A 19,337-nucleotide genomic window follows, 5' to 3' on the forward strand; every position below is an offset into this window, starting at 1 on the left:
CTTGGGACTAACTAAATGAAATTTCGTCAAAGACTGTGTGGATTAATGAATCATAAACATTAGAATGCGACAGAAGAACCAGTTGAAAACTCATGTCCAGTTTGTAAAGAGGCAGCTGAAGACGAGAAACCATTTTCTTTTCTCTTACAAGGGGTACAGCGAAATACATCAAAGTTTCTCTCTCTCTCTTTTTTTTTAATAGAAAATATTACACGTCAGGCAAGAGAGAAAGCCATCAAAGAAATATTATCTTCCAGAAATATTTTTAAACTGAAGGCCTTGTCAGTATATATATATATATATATATATATATATATATATATATATATATATATATATATATATATATATATCTTGTTAAACGAATGCAATCATAAACCAAGTCAATAATGTACAACTACTCTGATTATGTGGATGATTTTTTTTTCTTTCTTAAGTATTGTTTTTGATATTGCATGTTCACGTCCACTTTGTTTATATGTCCCCCCCCCCCCCCCTCTTTCGACTGATGGGCCCCATAAGCCTTTGTGAAGTAAAACAATTGTTCTCTCTCTCTCTTTCATTTGAAAAATTGTCTTGGTTGATGCCTCGAAATAAAATATGTTCGAACGAAAGCACTCACATGCACAATGAAATCTGCCAAACGTTACCCTGTCTCCCCCCCCAACCCCCCTCCTCCCATCCCTCCACCCACCCCAAGCACATCCTCTCCCTTCTCCTGTCTCTTCTGGCGACCAGTTACACTGCACACAACCCCATTCTGTTCCACTGGCAAAGGGCCGACAGCAAGCTTGGTCCACTGAGAATGCAAATGAGTTCGTGAGCATGCACACGGCGCGGCGCCCAAATGAGCCAAGCACGTGTGATCATGCAATATGTTTGCCTGCCAAGGCGACAAACTACTTAGGTCTGAAAGGGGGATGGGGAGGTGGGAGGATGTGGGGGGTGGGGTGGGCAGGGGGCGGAGGGGGGCAGGACCTGAAGTGTGGGTGGCGTGTGGGGATGTGCAGAGAGAGGGTGGGGGGGGGGGCGGGAGAGGTGGTGGTGTGTGGTGTGGTGGGTAGTGGTGTGACAGAGAACAGACAGAGAGAAAAGAAACATTCACACAGTTCGATGCATCCCGAATAAGAGCAAGAACTGAGACCTCTTCGCTATCCGCGCCAGGAGCGTCGTGGCAAAAATCGGGTAAGGCGTTGGACTTCTCGTCCACCAGTTTAAGGATTCGATCCCCACCCCCATCCTCCCTGTTTCGGTATGGTGTTGTGTCTTTGAGACAGGTTCTTTTCTCCTGTTTTCCTCACTCCACCCACCCAGGTGTGAATGGGTACCTGACTTGGTTGGGGAAGGTTGATTAAAAACGGCGATCGCAGAGAATTTGGCCCTGCCTTCCAATGCCTTGCCCCTGGATATGTATTCACTACCCCGTAAAAGGGTATGGGGACCTTTAACCTATAACCTTAATTATTTGTGGCTCCTTCTTTTGCTCGCTTCACAAGTTTAAATTGCGGTCGTGCGCTGGCACGCGTCGAGTGGCACTGCGTGCCACCGGAAGAGGTATGTAAATCAGTCAGGACATGCGACCACATGACCCCATTAGGGCACGTGAACGTTCCATTCGTTTCAATTGGAGGCGTCCTCTTTTCGTTTTAACTCTCTCCATACGAACGGCGAAAGAGACGACGATAACAGCGTTTCACCCCAATTACAACCATCAGAATATTACAAGCGGAAGGCTCTTACACTGAAGAGGTGAATGTTGACAAAGAATACCACAATTCTGACGACGGAAGCTAAAGGCCGGGTCACAGAGACACCCACTGGACATCCGAGGGGTCTGTGTAGAGGAGAAGAGAGGACTGGCGGTACTGAGTGAGTTAACTCTCTCCGTACGAACGGAAAAAAAAGAGATGACGAGGACAGCGTTTCACCGCTGCTGACATCATTAAAATGCTTAAAGCGGAAGGTCCTCGCACTGAACAGGTGGATGAAGACAACGATTACCGCATTTCTAACGCTTTCTAACGACGAAAAGTATTAGGCTGGGCCATTCAGATACCCACTGAACATCAGATGCGGTTTTTGTGAGGGTTAGGGGTGTTTGGGAGAAGAGTGGCCGTCCTTAGTGAGTTAACCCATTGGCTGCTGTTGACCAGTATGTTTGTTTTTTTCAGTGAAGGGCTGTCTGAGATAAGATTGAGCTTACAGGTCTGGATGTCAGTCTCCAATCTTTATTTGAATCTTTCCCTGATAAAATTTCATTACTTTTGTTTAGCAAAATCAGTTACACCATTGATAAGCAAATGCAAAAGAAAGTAGTGACCGCACTTCAAATTCATGGCACACTGATCTCGGTTCACAAAGGTTAGCAGTCAAGGGGTTAACTTCTGCACTCGGAACTAAGCTGCATAGATGACAGCTACCGGTTGTCAAACGCAAGACATTGTTTCCACTACTTTTTTTTCTTTTTTTTTTAATTCGCTTTATGTGTGTAGATGAGTGCATTCTGTAAATGCTTAGTTTTCTCACACTCATTCAATCAAATCACGCTTTTTTTTTTTAAAGTTCAGCATATCACGAAGACCATCTGAAGGCGACCTCAGGATCCAAATCCAAATCGAACAGATCTTTTTTCTTTTTTTCCATTGCAGTGCATGTGCTCCATTCTTGGCGACTGAACACGATTTGCTGGCGGGTTTGGCAAACGTGAGAACGATTTCTCTCTCGAAGAAAAACAAAGTGACCTTGTATTCTCATATCTTCTATCTTGTAAAAATAAAACGACAACAGATCCTTGCGAAGAAGAAAAACAAAAGACAAGAGAATACCCTTATGCGTTGAACACGACATGTTCCAATTACCCAACTGCTAAAAAAAAAACCAACCCAAAACAAACAAACACACACACACAACAACAAAGACATGTGAACAAAGTGCGTGAACATTGCTCTTTCAGGTTACACCGACGAATAATCCGTTTTCCGCACAGTGGGTCAATGAACCCGTTAAACTGGCTTCTCCGGACGCAAAGATTTCCCTCTCCCCCTTTCACAAAGCCAGCCGGAGGTGAGGAAGGGGGGTGGGGGTAACTGTCCAACCTGGGAGGACCAAGGTGGTGGTGGTGGTGGTGGTGTGTGTGTGTGAGCGTGTGTGTGTGTGTGTGTGTGTGTGTGTGTGTGTCGGGGCCTTCAAAACAGATATTCTGGTCTTCACTGCTGGCTGCGAAACTGGGTGTAAAAAGTAGACAGAGTGGCAAAATGTCTCTTATGCAACTCTCCATTACTGTTATTTGGGGAAAGTTTGAATGGGGAAAAAAATTCTGATTGTTGTTCGTTCTTTAGTTTAACGTCTTTTCACTGTAAGTGATATTAGACGAGGGTAGGAAAAAAAATCGAGTGGGAGGAGGGGGAGGGCGGGGGGGGGGGGGTGAATTACTGTGTACGCATGCGAGTAAGTGAAAGTGTGTGTGTGTGTGTGTGTGTGTGTGTGTGTGTGTGTGTGTGTGTGTGTGTGTGTGTGTGTTACATATAGAAAATGATTTATTTAAGTTTTGTTTAAAAAAACACCCCAAAAAAACAAACAACAAACAAACAAAAAACACAAAAACATAACAATAAACAATATAACATATTTCTAATGAGAAACTAACAACTGTAACAGCGAACCAACTGGACTATTTAACAAGGAGTTGAAAAAGTCATACATTAGCAATGGACTGCTGAAGATCGTCAACACTGAAGATGATTTCAGTTCAGGGATTTGAGGCTTTAACATATCGCAAGTTGGTATATGATCGGCTGTTATGTGAGCACCACAGATGCAAGAAACATTACTGACATATTTTGTCCTAAAACAATTCATTTTCCATCTGCAGATTAGAGAAATGATTTGCCTCTTATGAAAATCATTATGGTAATGTTTTCCCATGAAACCATACATTTTCTGTATGTTCTTATGTAACTCCGAGTTTCCGGTGTGTTTTTCCTCAAACTGAAATTTTGACCATTGGACTTTTTCTACCATGGTGTAACATTCCTGCAGTGAAAGCGAAATATTTAAATCTAACTCCTTCGTGGAGCTTCTAGCTCCTTTTTTTTTAGCCAAAATGTCAACTTTTTCATTATGGTAAAAACCGCAATGAGAAGGAATCCAGCAAAAGGTTATGTGAGAGCCAAAGAGCTCGTGAATCAAATGGTTAATTTCAATAATGAGTTCATTCCTAACCGTTTCTTTTATAAGTTCAATAGCGTGAAGAACTGATTTAGAATCAATCTCTGGGTGTCATTTTGTCCATACCCGACATGGACAACACCCTCTGCATGAACGACCAGAACTTTACCCACAAACTGTGCTCACCAACCAATGCCTGAGAGCAACTTCCAACAACCGCGTCTCGTGTGTGTGTGTGTGTTTGCGTACTGGCGCGTGTGTGTTTGTGTATGTATGTATGCCTCTGTATGTGTGCATGTATGTGTGTATGCATGTGGGTGTGTGCACGTATGTGCGCTATTGAGAAAGACACAGGTTGAATAGGCGAAACAGGAATGGTTGGTAGGCGAAAGAAGCCAACAGGAGAGTCAAGCTCTCAAGAGTTCCCCCCCACCACCTTGGGTGACGGAACGATCAAGGAGTAGGCGAAACGGGAATAGGCGAATCGGACTTACTGCTCCGTAATGCCGATGAATCTCCATTGTCCACGGACACTCCCCCTTTGTTTCCATGTGGCACGACTGCTTGAGCACAACATACCGCCGTGCACTTTGGCCAGGGCACCTCCTGTGAACACTGATCGGAGAAAGCAAGAAACGAAACGTTTTCGTTTTCAGGATCGTAAATCTATCGACCCCCCCCCCCCTCTCTCTCTCTCTCTCTCTCTCTCTCTCTGGATGCATAGATTTCCATCACTCCCTTTCGCACATCATTGGGGAAAGGAGAGGGGAGGAATAGGGGGGGTGGGGGGGGTTGCGGGGTAGGGGAGGGGGAGAGAGGAGGGAAGGAAGGGGGGGAGAGGGGGTAGTGGGTAACCATTCAAACCTCCTGTGAGGACAAAAACTATGAGGTGAGGTACATTCACATGGATTTGCGCTCTCGGCACTGCGAGGGTACGAACGAACTGAGGGGGGTGGGGAGGGGGGGGGAGGCGGGGGAGGGTGTAAAATGTGGAGGCAGTGGACATGTCTGGTGCAGCCCTCCATAACTTCATATTGTCAGCCTGCCTTTCAGACCCCCACCCCCCACCCCCCACTCTCCCCATCCCCTACCCCCTACCCCCTATCCCATCCCGCACTGACGCTCTCATTCTGAAGGAATGTTTACAGATACAAACTTGTGTGGACCAGCCCACTGTGGTGACATTATTTGCGTCGCCGACTCATGTACTGGTTCGAATCCCACCAATTCTTCGGCGGTAACCGAATAATGGCAGGGTGGTGGGGGGTGGGGGACGAGGGAGGGGGAGGGGGCCGATGGGGTTGGGGGGAGGAGGGAGGGGGGGGCGTAAAGGAGAAGAAGAAGAAAAAAAAAAAAAAAAGCAGAGGAGGAATATCAGTGGAATTCAGTTTCAGGGCCGATTTTTTTTTTTTCTTTCCTCCATTCGGCATGTGGTTCAGATATTGCTGCAGGTATGTACTGATGGCGTGCGGATTATTAAATGAATCTGACAAAAACAACAACAACAACAACAGCAACAACAAAAGAACAAAATTAATAAGATCACGAAGGGAAGACGTGCATGGGGCTGGCTGCAGGCAGGCACAATTCGTCACACTCACCCCTAAGAAAAGCTGGAACTAGAAGCAGAGCCCAAACATGACGCAGTAAAGTCCTCAATAGTTAGTCCGACGGGGTTTATTGTCTTTGGCTTTCTCTCCAATACTGACCAGGGTGGCCCACGGGCTCAAACGGGAAGGCCACACAGTCAAGACTGTTTGCGAAGTTTCGCTCAATTATAAATCACCTTGTAAATACACGATAAACCAATGAAAAGAAAAGTTTCAGTTTTAGTCTCTCAAGGAGGCGTCACTGCATTCGAACAAATCCATATACGCTACATCACATCTGCTAGGCAGATGCCTGAACAGCAGCATAACCCAACGCACTTAGTCAGGCCTTAAATGCACGTTTATGTATTCGTGTACATATCAGGATGTGTTTCTTCTGCATAATTTTCCCAGAAGATCACTGAATGACCAGACGCTCAGTTTGATTTTCCAGTCAAACTTGGGAAAAAGGGCGAGGGCGGGATTCGAACCCACACTCTCATGGACTCTCAATATTGGCAGCTGAGCGTCTTAATCATTCTGCCACATTCCTTCTTGGAGAATGCTCCTCCTTGAAAGGATTATTCAAAAAAAGGGAAAAAAATGTCTCTCAGATTTCCTGACCAGCATGTCGTCTCTGAGGTCTGATTGGATGATGCATGGTCAGCATGTCGTCTCTGAGGTCTGATTGGATGATGCATGGTCAGCATGTCGTCTCCGAGGTCTGATTGGTTGATGCATGGTCAGCATGTCGTCTCTGAGGTCTGATTGGATGATGCATGGTCAGCATGTCGTCTCTGAGGTCTGATTGGATGATTCATGGTCAGCATGTCGTCTCTGAGGTCTGATTGGATGATGCATGGTCAGCATGTCGTCTCTGAGGTCTGATTGGATGATGCATGGTCAGCGCGTAAGGTTTATGCGAAAGTCAGGCACCTTTTATTTTTTTTAAACAGCAGACATGGTGTAGCGTAAAATTATGGGTCCATCCGCACCTTTTCTTAAATGAAGCTAAAACTTTTTGATGCATGAACAAATTTTGAACAGAAGGGCTCACTCAGTCTGGTTCAACATAGTTATCGCCCAGAGTACAGGAGGCTTTAGTACGGGTTGTATCCTCTGTGTGTGCGTGCGTGCGTGCTTGCTTGCGTACGTGCGTGCGTCGTGAGCGTGTGTGTGTGTGTGTGATTGTGTGAAGTCAAGTCAAAATGATCTTTATTGAGGGTAAAAGAATAAGCTTATACAGTTGGTTTTTTTTTTTTACATCCTACCTTCAGGGAGTGTGTGTGTGTGTGTGTGCGTGCGTGCGTGCGTGCGTGTGTGTGTGCGTGTATGTGTGTGTGCGTGTAATATGTCGTCTTGATTACATTACGAAACCTTAATTTGATGAGAAAGAGTGAGAGACAGTGTGAGTGTGAGTGTGTGTGTGAGTGAGTGGGCAGGGGAATGAGGTGGGGAAATTATAATGGGCGTTTGTGTGCATGCATGGATGTATGTAGGGAGAGGGGGGTGGAGACACGTATGTGAGTATGTGTGTGCGTTAGAATATTTTTTGAGATAATGATGTTAATGAAATTTGGTAAATTGATTTGTTAAATATGTTCTTTTTAAATCATACCTTCCCTCAAATCAGAATTTCCTTGTGTTGCTCAGTTAATATTTTATTCAAATGGTTCCGAAAATGTCAGTACAACAAACAGTTAATCTGACAATAAATGGTTTCAGTCAGTCAGTGTGTGTGTGTGTGTGTGTGTGTGTGTGTGTGTGTGTGTGTGTGTGCTGAGTCAGAAAAGAAGAGAGAAGGTTCAGCCGAACAGGCGAAACAGGACTAGCGGGTAGGCGAAACAAGACAAAGATTCAAACGCTCAAGAGGCCATTGAGGGCGGCGGCACAGTATCAGTACCAGTATCAGTAGCTCAGTGAGGTGTCGCTGTGTTCGGCCAAATCCATATACGCTACACCACATCTGCTAAGCAGATGCCTGACCAGCGGCGTAACCCAACGCGCTTTGTCAGGCCTTGAGGAAAAAGAAAAAGAAAAAAAAGAGAGAAAAAATGATGATGATAATAATAATAATAATAACAACAATAACAATGATAATAGTAAATAAATAAAATAAAATAAAAAGACAATAATGATGATAAATAAGCAAATAAATGTACAACATGCAGACACATTTTCTCTCTCTCTCTCTCTCTCTCACACACACACACACACACACACACACACACACACACAACACACACACACACACACACACACACACACACACACACACACACACACACACACACACACACACACACACACAATCAAAGAGCAGGGGAAACTGGAATAGACGAATCAGACCTACCTACTCCCTCTGAAAGCAAGAAGAGTTCTGGAGGAAGCAGGAGCACAATAATAATAATAATAATAAACTGGTTGACCTCCCACTTTTTCTCCAGATGTAGTAATAGATTTCCCTTACCCTCTTTCACGCATCACCAGGGGGCGGATGGGGGTGGGCGGGGTAGAAGGGGGGTGGTGGGGAACAGAGGTGGTCGGGAATGTGAGGTAACTGGCCAGCCTGTGAGAGCCAAGGCTGTGTGTGTGTGTGTGTGTGTGTGTGTGCGTGTGTGTGTGTGTTTGTTTGTGTGTGTGTGTGGAGAGAGAGAGAGAGAGAGAGAGAGGGAGGCGAGGGTGAATGGGTATGGGGGGGGGGGGATTGTGTATAAGGGAGCCTTCAAAATGGATATTTGCTCTCGCTACTCCAGGGTATGACATTGGGCGTAAAAGGGTATAGACAGAGTGAAAACAGCTGCTGTTGCTGCTGCTGCGGCTCTCCTATTACTTCATATTGTCAGCCTGCCTGCCAGCCTGTCTCCCTGGGTTCCAGGCTTCATGGTCTCTCTCTCTCTCTCTCTCTCTCTCTCTCTCTCTCTTCTTCTTCTTCTTCTTCTTCTTCTTCTTCTTCTTCTTCTTCTTCTCCGATTTCAGTTTTATCTCTTCTGTTTTTTTCTCATGCTTTTCTTTCTTGACATTGTAGTTCAGGGCTGGGTTGGAAAAAAAACAATCTTGTTACTGTGTTTATTTCAATACCCTGGAAAAAAATTAATTTTCGCTTGTTCGTTCGTTTGTTCGTTCGTTCGTTCTCTCTATCAGCCTGGACGTGACTCGCAGTATCTGAGATAGCCATAAACCCCAGGGTCTGCCTGCCTTTCTGTCTCTCCGTCTGTCTCTCTGTGTCTGTGTCTCTCCGTCTCTCTCTCTCTCTCTCTCTCTCTCTCTCTCTCTCTCTCTCTCTCTCTCTCTGTTCTCTTTCTCAAGGACAGATTGGAAGAATAGACCATGGCTAAAATCTTAATCCTTGAATAGAAACGTTTTGAGTTCTGAGTGCTGAGTTTCTCTCTCTCTCTCTCTCTCTCTCTCTCTCTCTCTCTCTCTCTCATCTTCGCCCTCTCCGCCTATCAATTTTATGAAGACGATCAAGAAGAACCAACAAACACACAAACCTGGCCTGGCTCCGAATCACCACACAGTATTTTGAGGAGATGGGACACAAGAAAACACCCCCCACCCCTCCACCCTCCGCCATCACCCCCTCTACCCTCCCTCAACCCCGTTCCAACCCTTTGCCCTTTCCTCCCCCCACCCCACCCCCCCAACCTCCCACCGCCCCGCACCACACTTTCTCAAGTCACGGAGGTCTCCACGGCTGCCCCCGCCCCCCCCCTTCCCCCCAAGACCCACAAGCCCCCCTCCCATCCTAGTTGAGGTGATTGAACACCAGCCAGTGTCGTGCAGTAGTGGAGTGGGCTGCTTTTCGTGGCCCCTCTGGGCAAATCCTCAGGCCTGACTTTCCTGTCTCTGTTGCACCCCTATCCCCCACCCTACCTCTCCAACCCCCGCCCATGTATCGATCGATCACCATTTTTCTGTCTGCGCTGTCTGTCTGTGTAAATGTCTGGTCTCCCGCCCGCCTGTCTGTTTTGTCTGTCTGTGTAATGTCTGGCCTCCTAACTGTCTGCCCGTCTGTCTGTCTGTTTTATCTGTCTGTCTATCTGCCTGTGTAATGTCTGCTATCTGTCTATCTGTGTAATGTCTGGCCTCCCGCCTGACTGTTTTGTCTGTCCGTCTGTTTGTGCAATGTCTGGCCTGCCGCCTGACTGTCTGTCTGTCTGTCTGTGTAATGTCTCGCCTCCCGCCTGACGGTTTTGTCTGTCTGTCTGTCTGTCTGTCTGTGTAATGTCTTGCCTGCCGCCTGACTGTTTTGTCTGTCTGTCTGTCTGTCTGTCTATCTTTGTAATATTTGGCCTCCCGCCTGACGGTTTTTTTCTGTCTGTATGTTTGTCTCTGTGTAATGTCTGGCCTGCCGCCTATTTTGTCTGTCTGTCTGTCTGTGTAATGTCTGGCCTCCCGCCTGACGGTTTTGTCTGTCTGTCTGTGTAATGTCTGGCCTCCGTCTGGCGGTTTTGTCTGTCTGTTTGTGTAATGTATGGCCTCCTGCCTGACGGTTTTGTCTGTCTGTATGTTTGTCTCTCCGTCTGTGTAATGTCTGGCATCCCGCCTGACGGTTTTGTCTGTATGTCTGTCTGTGTAATGTCTGGCCTCCCGCCCGCCTGCCTGCCTACCTGTCTGTCTGTGTAATGTCGGGTCTCTCACCTGTCTGTCTGTCTGTCTGTCTGTCTGTCTCTCTCTCTCGTATTGATTAGCCTCGGTCTCTCAGTCTGGGTGTCAGTCTCATTCTACAATATTTTGACAGCCCTTTGCCCTCAGGTCACGTTACTCTCTCATCGCACAGACATGTTACGTGATTTATCCTTCTTCTTCTTCTCTCTCTCTCTCTCTCTCTCACCTCCCCGCCCTCTCTCTCTCTCTCTCTCTCTCTCTCTCTCTCTCTCACCCCTTTCACCCCTCTCTCCCTCTCTCTCTCATATTGATTAGGTTCTGTCTGTCTGTCTGTCTGTCTGTCTCTCTGTATTTGTCTCAGTCTGTGTGTCCGCCTCATGCTTCGATATTTCAACAACCTTTCGCTGCTCCAGATCTCTCTCTCTCTCTCTCTCTCTCTCTCTCTCTCTACTTGTAACTGTGTGTGTGTTTGTGTGTGTGTAAGTCCATAGTAAACATTAGCAAATTCGGCTTAAAAATAGGAGAAAAGGGTTTTTTTTCCACACATTCCAATTACAATGACAGATGTATGTATGTTTGTAGGCAGAAATGTATGTGTCCATGCATCTGTGCATATATGTATGTTTCTGTGTTCATGGTAAACTTTAACACATTATTTGATTCACTTGTGTAAACAAAGTGAGTCTATGTTATAACCCGGTGTTCTGTTATCTGTGTGTCTGTATGTCTGTGCGTCTGTAGTAAATTTTAACATTGCCATTTTCTCTAGAAATACTTTGTCCGTCAATACGAAATTTGGCTTAAAAATAGTAGGAAAGAAGGAATACAAATTCTGGACAGAACACATACAGTGACACAAACTACACCATCGACGTGTTTTACTGTATACAAATATTTCAAAGTAGATACACAGTTAACTAGAATGAACATATAAGAGAAAGTTTCCCGGCGAGTGTAACTAAACTTGTCCTACATGTATCTAGATCCAGAGAAAACGGCTAAATGTTGCGGTGTGATTGCGGCAATGGCAACGTCTCCTTTACCGCGGACTTTAGAGATAAAGAATTTTTAAATGCCCAAAATACTCCAAAAGAACATGATTTGAACAGTATAATTACTTCGAATACCACAACTGATTTATCTCCCTTAAAAAGCATTCTCGAATATTAATTTTCGAACGTTATTGATAGAACCGCAATAGTGCAGTGACTAAGACTGTCTGTCTGTCTGTTTGTCTGTCTCTCTGTATTTGTCTCAGTTTGCATGTCTGTCTCATGCTCTCTTCCCACCAGAGCGTGCTGGGTTCGAATCTGTGCTCAGGCCTTTATTTTTTTTTTTTTTTAACCCGAAGCTTTATAATAACAAACTTAGAACACATTTTAACAATTAAATTATAAAACAAATTATCTTAACATTTTATTATTTTAAAGTGTATCACAAGTGAGTCTTGAAGGCCATGCCTCTCTTGTTTCTTTCTTCTTCTTTTTTTTTTTTTTTTTTTGTTTTTTCTTTCTTTTTTTCTTTCTTTTTTTTAACCCGAAGCTTATAATAACAAACACAGAACACATTTTAACGGGGTTTTTTTCTTCTGAGCGTATCACAAGTGAGTCTTGAAGGCCTTGCCTCTCTTGTTTTCTCTTGAAATACTTTGTCGACACTAAATTCGGCTTGAAATAGAAACAGCTCTATATTTATCAACATGTTCCAATTATAAAGACATTGAGCTCCTTGGCAGGACACAAGACAAAATTATGAAGAAGCAAAAAGATATTGTTATGTTATTATTTTGTTTTCACAAAACTTTAGCACTTTTATCTTAAATATTGACATATCGATTAACTGCAGTCATGTTATCTTCTTCTTTTTTTTTCCATTGAAACGTCTTCTGATCAGTCAAATTGATGTATGCATCTGGGAGGAGCAACAAAATTCTGCCATGTAATGGGACATTAATCCAGATATATCATGACTCAAGACGTTGAATGGCTGATGCGTTTTATAATTAAGGTTTTCACAATGTGCGTTTGCCCAAGTGGTCGTTTTAACAACTGCGTTCTCGGTTACTTCCATTTATGCATATAGGTCATTATCAGCATGCGGCTCATGTCAGTAGTTCCCAAGAACATATTATTGAAAGGAGGCAAAGAAGCAGCTAGTTTTTATTCACAGATGTGGTTGTTGTTGTTTTCGGGAGGGGGGGGTGGGGGTAAATTTTATTATTGCAAAGGCCTCATTACTTACTCCATAAAGTCCGAGAATGACCACTGTCATCATATCTACTTGCCTTTTGACTTTCGTTCTTTTGATGCCCGTTTGAACAGGTTTGCTGGCTTCCGAATGAATCAATGAGATGTCAACGTATGCATTCATTTAAGATACACCTTAGGTCACCCTGACTACTGAGAAAACGACGTTCATGATACGAATGCTTTTAGAATGGTTTTAGATGGTGAGCAAACATATTATGTGGATCAATCTCTCTCTCTCTCTCTCTCTCTCTCTCTCTCTCTCTCTCTCTCTCTCTCTCTTGCCCATTCTGTACTAATGTCCCTGAAACAGAGAAGCATTTCCTGCTTGAATGTCCAAAATACAGTGAACCCAGGAATGATTTAATTCCCTATAAATATCACAGACATCCGCCTATGTTTAAATTTGCATTATTGATGGCTGCGAAAACAAACTAATAGTGATGAATGTTGTGACCTTCGTACACAAAGCTCTTGCCACAGTTTAAGTTAGTGATGTATTATGTTTATGCACTCCATTTGTAAAGGGCCAAGGCCTATACAATTAAACCATTTGTGTCCTTGTGTGTCTCTGTCTCTGTCTCTCTCTCTCTCTCTCCATTGATAGATAGATAGATAGATAGATAGATAGATAGATAGACAGGTTACAAATTAATAATAGTTTCCTCCCCACCTCCCCACCCCCCGCCCCCCCAACCCACCCCCACTCCCTCCCCCTTTCATTTTTGATTTTGTTGTTCTTCAGCAGGAATCGCACGTGAACCATGGCTTTGCTCGTCCGCAAAGGAAAAAAAAAGAAGCTTGAAACACACTGTTTGTTTGCAAGCAAACTACTGAAACATTTCTTTTGATGTTGGAGAACTGGACCCTCTTCTAAGTCCATGGATTTGATCTCATTGTATTTCCAACATCATGAAATCTCTGTTTCGCTAATTGTAATAACGTGATTTTACCGAGTTACCATGACCTAATTAAATTAATCTTTTTGTTCTGACATTAGAGATATCTTTCAGGCCTAATTCTGCATTTTCTGGTCAATGTCATCACATCTTGTTGTGACCTCATTACAGATTTGATTAATTTCCTGGCATATGCTTTATAGGCTTTATGCAACATGAATTCAATTAGTTTCCAGGTAATCAGTGTGTTTGTGGATATGGATAATACAGATCTAGGGCAGCACAGTAGTAGTGCGATAACAAACAATGTTTGGAACGGCAGTCATTGTAATGCAGTCGGTGCGTGTACACTGACCTAATTACGTGACTAAATTTAGCCGGTTGAAGAAAGTGCTGATGGTTCCATTACCTCCAAAGGTTTAAATAGCATCACAGCCCACGTATACAAGACATCATCTATATTTTCGAATAGTTACGAATTTATCGGTCAAGGTCATTTGGTTTTATTATTACATAATCACAGATTCAAATGCTAATTCTAGTTATTAAGCAAAGTATCCAAAACAAATGATATACATCATAATATGATGTATATAATATATCAAAATCGTAACTGTTTAATTGTCAGAGGTGATGCTCAAAAGCAAGGGCAATGTTTATATCTGTAGTAACAGTGACCCAGCCAATGCCTGAACACTGACCCAAATACCTCGCTTCTTATAGCCAAACCAGTGAAGTGCCACGATGTCTATGTGCCTAAATATGGATCATTGTCATAATGCTTGTTTGCAACAGGTCATGCTTTCAGTCCGTTTTGCAGTATCCACCCGATATTTGGGCCCAGTGCACCCCGTTCAGTCTACTCTGTGTAAAGCGTCATTCAGGTGGCTGACGCCAAGCAATTGAAAAATGCGACATCACAATTGCATGTAACAACCCAAAATGACGTAAACCAATTTGTCTAACTTGCACTGGTACACGAATTGTTTCGCAAATAAGAAAATTAAATAAAAAGTGGGATCATTAGCAATATTTTTGTCGTGTTCAGGTATGGCCAATGGTTCAGTTATTCTCAAATTTTGAGTATTTGGGCATCTTTCATTCATTGCATCCACTAAAGCTTGCCAGAATCGTTGGATATTATTAGGCCTGTTCCAGAATGAACCCCAACCAGTCTCGGAATAACTCCCGGGGAGTTGTTTTGAACCTAAAAAAAATTACTCCAAACTAACTCCCGGAAGTTCATTTTGGGCAGTGCCAGATCAGTCCCCCAACGCCTCGGAGAGTTAAACTGGTGCTGTTCCAAACTAACTCCCGGGAGTTCTTCTGGGCCCAAAATGTTCACATCAAAATGAATCCCTGGGAGTTAAAACTGGCGCAAGTGGAGAGTTATTCCAGGACAGGCGCAGAACAGACCCCTAGAGAGTTAAACTGGACCTGGCCCATAACAAGCCCCCTTGAGAGTTAAACTGGACCTGGCCCAAAACAGCCCCCCTAAAGAGTTAAACTGCACCTGGCCCTTCTGGGGAATTCATCTGGCACTGGCCCAAAACAGCCCCCACCCCCACCCCCACCCCTAGAAAGTTAGACTGGACCTGCCCCCAAACAGTCCCCCTAGAGAGTTGAACTGGACCTGACCAAAAACAGCCCCCCTTCTGGGGAGTTAATCTAGTACTAGCCCAGAACAGCCCCCCAGCTCCCTCCTAGAGAGATAAACTGGACCTGGCCCAGAACAACCGCCCTCCTGGGAAGTTAATCTGGTACTAGCCCAAAACAACTCTCTAGAGAGTTAAGCTGGACCTGCACCAAAACAGCCCTCCACCTGGGGAGTTAATCTGCCATCGGCCCAGAACAACCCACCAAGAGAGTTAAATTGGACCTGGCCCAGAACAGCCCCCCATCTGAGACTTTGATCAAAACAAACATTATTCAACCAGAAACATTTTGCAGCGAACATCAGAACATGGAGCACAACAAGCGAAATCTAATATCTAACATGTGGAGTTAATCTGGCACCTGCCCAGAACAGACCCCACCCCTCCCGCCCCCCTCCGGAGAGTTTAATCTGCCCTGCCCCCTACCTGGGGAACTAATCTGGCACTGGCCCTGAACAGCCCCCCCCTCCCGCCCCCCTTGGAGAGTTCAACTAGACCTGGTCCAGAACAGCCCCCCCCCTCGCCCCCCCTCCGCCCCCTCTCTGGGGAATAATTCTGCCACTGTTCCAGAACAGACCCCCTGGTGAGTTAAACTGAACTTGCACCAGAACAGACTCCCTCCTGGGGAGGTTATCTGGTACTAGCCAAAAACAGTCCCCTAAAGAGTTAAACTGGACTTGGCCCAGAACAGTCCCTCCGGAGAGTTAAGCTGGACCTGGTCCAGAACAGCACCCCCTTACCCTTCCCCCCCACCCCTCCCACCCTCTGGGGAATAAAAATCTGGCACGTCCCAGAACAGACCCCCTGTCAAGTTAAACTGGACCTGCCCCAGAACAGACCCGCTCCTGGGGAGTTAGTCTGGTATTTGTCCAGAACAGCCTCCCTGGAGAGGAACATGGAGCACAACAAGCAAAAGCCTAATATGGGGAGTTAATCTGGCACCTGCCCAGCTTGGGCGGGCGGTAGCTTTCCAGTGGGACGCGAGGGTCCCTCCCACCGTCAAAAGCAACCCCTGGCCTCGGCTCTACGCCAATTGAGCGCTAACTTATAACCGGCAACTGTTGCTTCACGCGTTGTTCCGACGCTAGTGCTAGTAGCGAAGCTGGAGTGTCCTCTCCAGGTTGTAGGTGCAAGGTGTTTGTGGATAGGATGGACGAATATAAGCCTGGGCGATGTAATATGGAAGACAGGCTGTTGGCCATGCAGCTTGTCCCCCCTCTCCACCTCGCTGACAGATCAAAAGGAACAGCAAGGCTGTTGCGTTTTGGTGCCAACGCAGCCGCAGGAGCTGCCGGAAAGTGACAAAGTTTGCCAGCCAACCAACCGCCTTAGGGGCCCCGCACCAGATTTTCTGCCAGGGTTTACTCCCTTAGCTAGGTGGCCGCAGGTAGCTCTCCAGAGCTGGCGCCCTTTGATGGGTCATTTATTTCCACCAGGGTGTCTAGCCACCCTCCTCACCATCCTCCTGAGAGGTTTAGTCGCCGGCAATTCAACCCTGTGACAGGTAGTACTGGGATCCAGGTTACCAGTAGCAGATATATCTATCTGATCTGATCTGTCACCCAGCATACATCTCCCAACGAAATCGGAGTGAGTCTGACAATGCTCTCAGAGTATGGTGTGGGGACCCATACAGGGCAAACAAGCTCACACGTAACCAGATAAACAGAACAGGAACGCAGAGAGAGAGAGAGAGAGAACTCGCGAGGAGGGTAGATGGGGTCGCTGTTCTGGACCTAATGCAGTTTAACTGTCCAGAGGGGGGATGATCTGTGCCAGTGCCAGATGAACTCCCCAGGAGGGGGGCTGATCTGTGCCAGGTTCAGTTTAACTCTCCGGAGGGGAGTCCGGGGGGGGGGGCTGTTCTGGGCTGGTACTAGATTAACTCCCCAGGAGGAAAGGAGGAAAACATTTCTGGACCAGGTCAAGTTAACACTCCAGTGGTCATATTCTTGAGTCTTGAGTAGACTTGTAGTAAAGTTTCTACGTGCGAAGTTAACTCTAAAGGGGATCGCACACTATGCGCGCGCGCACACACACACACACACACACACACACACACACAAGCATGTACGCACGCAGACACACACGCACGCACGCACACACACACACACACACACACACACACACACACACACACACACACACACACACACACACACACACACTACGCTCCCACTCACAACTCCCTCCACAACCCGCACCCCCCTCGCCCCGCCCCGCCCCCCCCTCCCACACACACACACACACACTACCCTCCCCCACACCCCCAAATTCGCACCCAAACACACACACACACACACACACACACACACACACACACACACACACACACACACACACACACACACGAGCGCTGGTGCGTACCCAAACCACACATCATACTAAGTTACAGACGTAACGCACTGACCTGGGCAGACTCGACCTGCAGGTGCTTGAGGTTGGGGTCGAAGAGCAGCCTGGAGGGCTCCACGTCTATGGGGGACTGCTGCCTGCCCTCCTTACACAGCACCCACTCCGGGTTCACCATACCCCAGTACTGCGGACCTGGCAGCAACAGGTGGACGGAAGTAGACTCGGCAGTCAAGAGATTAATTTCCTCTCAACCCCAAAGGCATAGTAGGGCAAAGAAGAAGGAGATGAAAGAGTCACACACACACACACGCATGCATGCACACACGCATGCATGCACACACACACACACACACACACACACACACACACACACACACACACACACACACACACACACACACCGAGATGGGAAGGCAATAAATAATCAAGAGTGAACAGGCCTGAGAGAGAGAGAGAAGGAACAGGGAAAATTATGATTTGTATTGTATTACTTTTTGCCACAACGTATTTCTCTGTGTTCTTGTTTCCATAACCCACCAAACGCTGACATGGATTACAGGATCTTTAACGTGCGTATTTGATCTTCGGTTTGCGTGTACACAGGAAGGGGGATCAGGCACTAAGCAGGTCTGCACTTGGGAGATCGGAAAAATCTCCTCCCTTTACCCACCAGACGCCGTTACCGATATTCGAACCCGGGACCCTCAGATTGAAAGTCCAACGCTTTAACCACTCGGCTTTTGCGTCCGTCACGATAAAGTCCAGTTTCGATAGGTATGACGATATAGTCCATAACCCAACGCGCTGGGTCTGGCCTTGAGTGCACGCATGTATATGTGTACACCTGTCAGTCATTCCGTTCAATTTACACACTGTGCCACAGTAGCCTAATGGAGACATTACACAACCAATCTAGCATGCCTTGACCATATGCAGTAAGAAGTGTGAAGGATCTTCTTCTTCTTCTTCTTCTTCTTCGTTCGTGGTCTGCAACTCCCACGTTCACTCGCATATTACACGAGTGGGATTTTACGTGTATGACCGTTTTTACCCCGCCATGTAGGCAGCCGTACTCCGTATGCTGGGTATGTTCTTGTTTCCATAACCCACCGAACGCTGACATGGATTACAGGTTCTTTAACGTGCATATTTGATCTTCTGCTTGCGTATACACACGAAGGGGGTTCAGGGACTAGCAGGTCTGCACATATGCTGACCTGGGAGATCGGAAAAATCTCCACCCTTTACCCACCAGGCGCCGTTACCGAGATTCGAACCCGAGACCCTCAGATTGAAAGTCCAACGCTTTAACCACTCGGCTACTGCGCCCGTCATGTGAAGGAACAAAATAGAAAATTTCAATTTGAAATATATATCTTTATAATAAAAAAAAAGATGAATAATTCACTGTTGAATAAATCAAACGATTAAGTCACATTAGTCAAGTCATTCAAATCAATTCAATATCAATCAAATCGCGACGGTCCAAGAGGAATTTTGAATGAAAAAAGAAGAAGAAGAAATTTTCTTCATCCACGAAAGAAAAGCACGTCTCACGCTAATTCTTCTTTGTGAGCTGCGATTCTCGCGTTCATTTGCAAACACGAGTTGGTTTTTTGACTCACTTGTGCAAACAAAGTGAGTCTATGTTTTAACCCGGTGTTCGGTTGTGTGTGTGTGTGTGTGTGTGTGTGTGTGTGGTAAACTTTAACATTGACATTTTCTCTGCAAATACTTTGTCAGTTGACACCAAATTAGGCATAAAAATAGGAAAAATTCAGTTCTTTCCAGCCATCTTGTTTAAAACAATATTGC

General features: G+C 45.6%; 1 protein-coding gene across 1 annotated transcript in view; it reads right to left on the reverse strand.

Moving 5' to 3' along the window:
* The window catches only part of LOC143284331 (carbonic anhydrase-related protein 10-like), a 157,250-nt gene that overhangs the window by 128,557 nt on the left and 9,356 nt on the right, over positions 1-19,337 (reverse strand). Inside the window, exon 5 of the mRNA XM_076591041.1 lies at positions 17,578-17,714. Coding sequence (XP_076447156.1) covers positions 17,578-17,714 — 137 coding nt within the window. The remainder of the gene's footprint in view (positions 1-17,577; positions 17,715-19,337) is intronic.

Source organism: Babylonia areolata, chromosome 7, assembly GCF_041734735.1.
Source record: "Babylonia areolata isolate BAREFJ2019XMU chromosome 7, ASM4173473v1, whole genome shotgun sequence".
Classification (NCBI taxonomy): domain Eukaryota; kingdom Metazoa; phylum Mollusca; class Gastropoda; order Neogastropoda; family Buccinidae; genus Babylonia; species Babylonia areolata.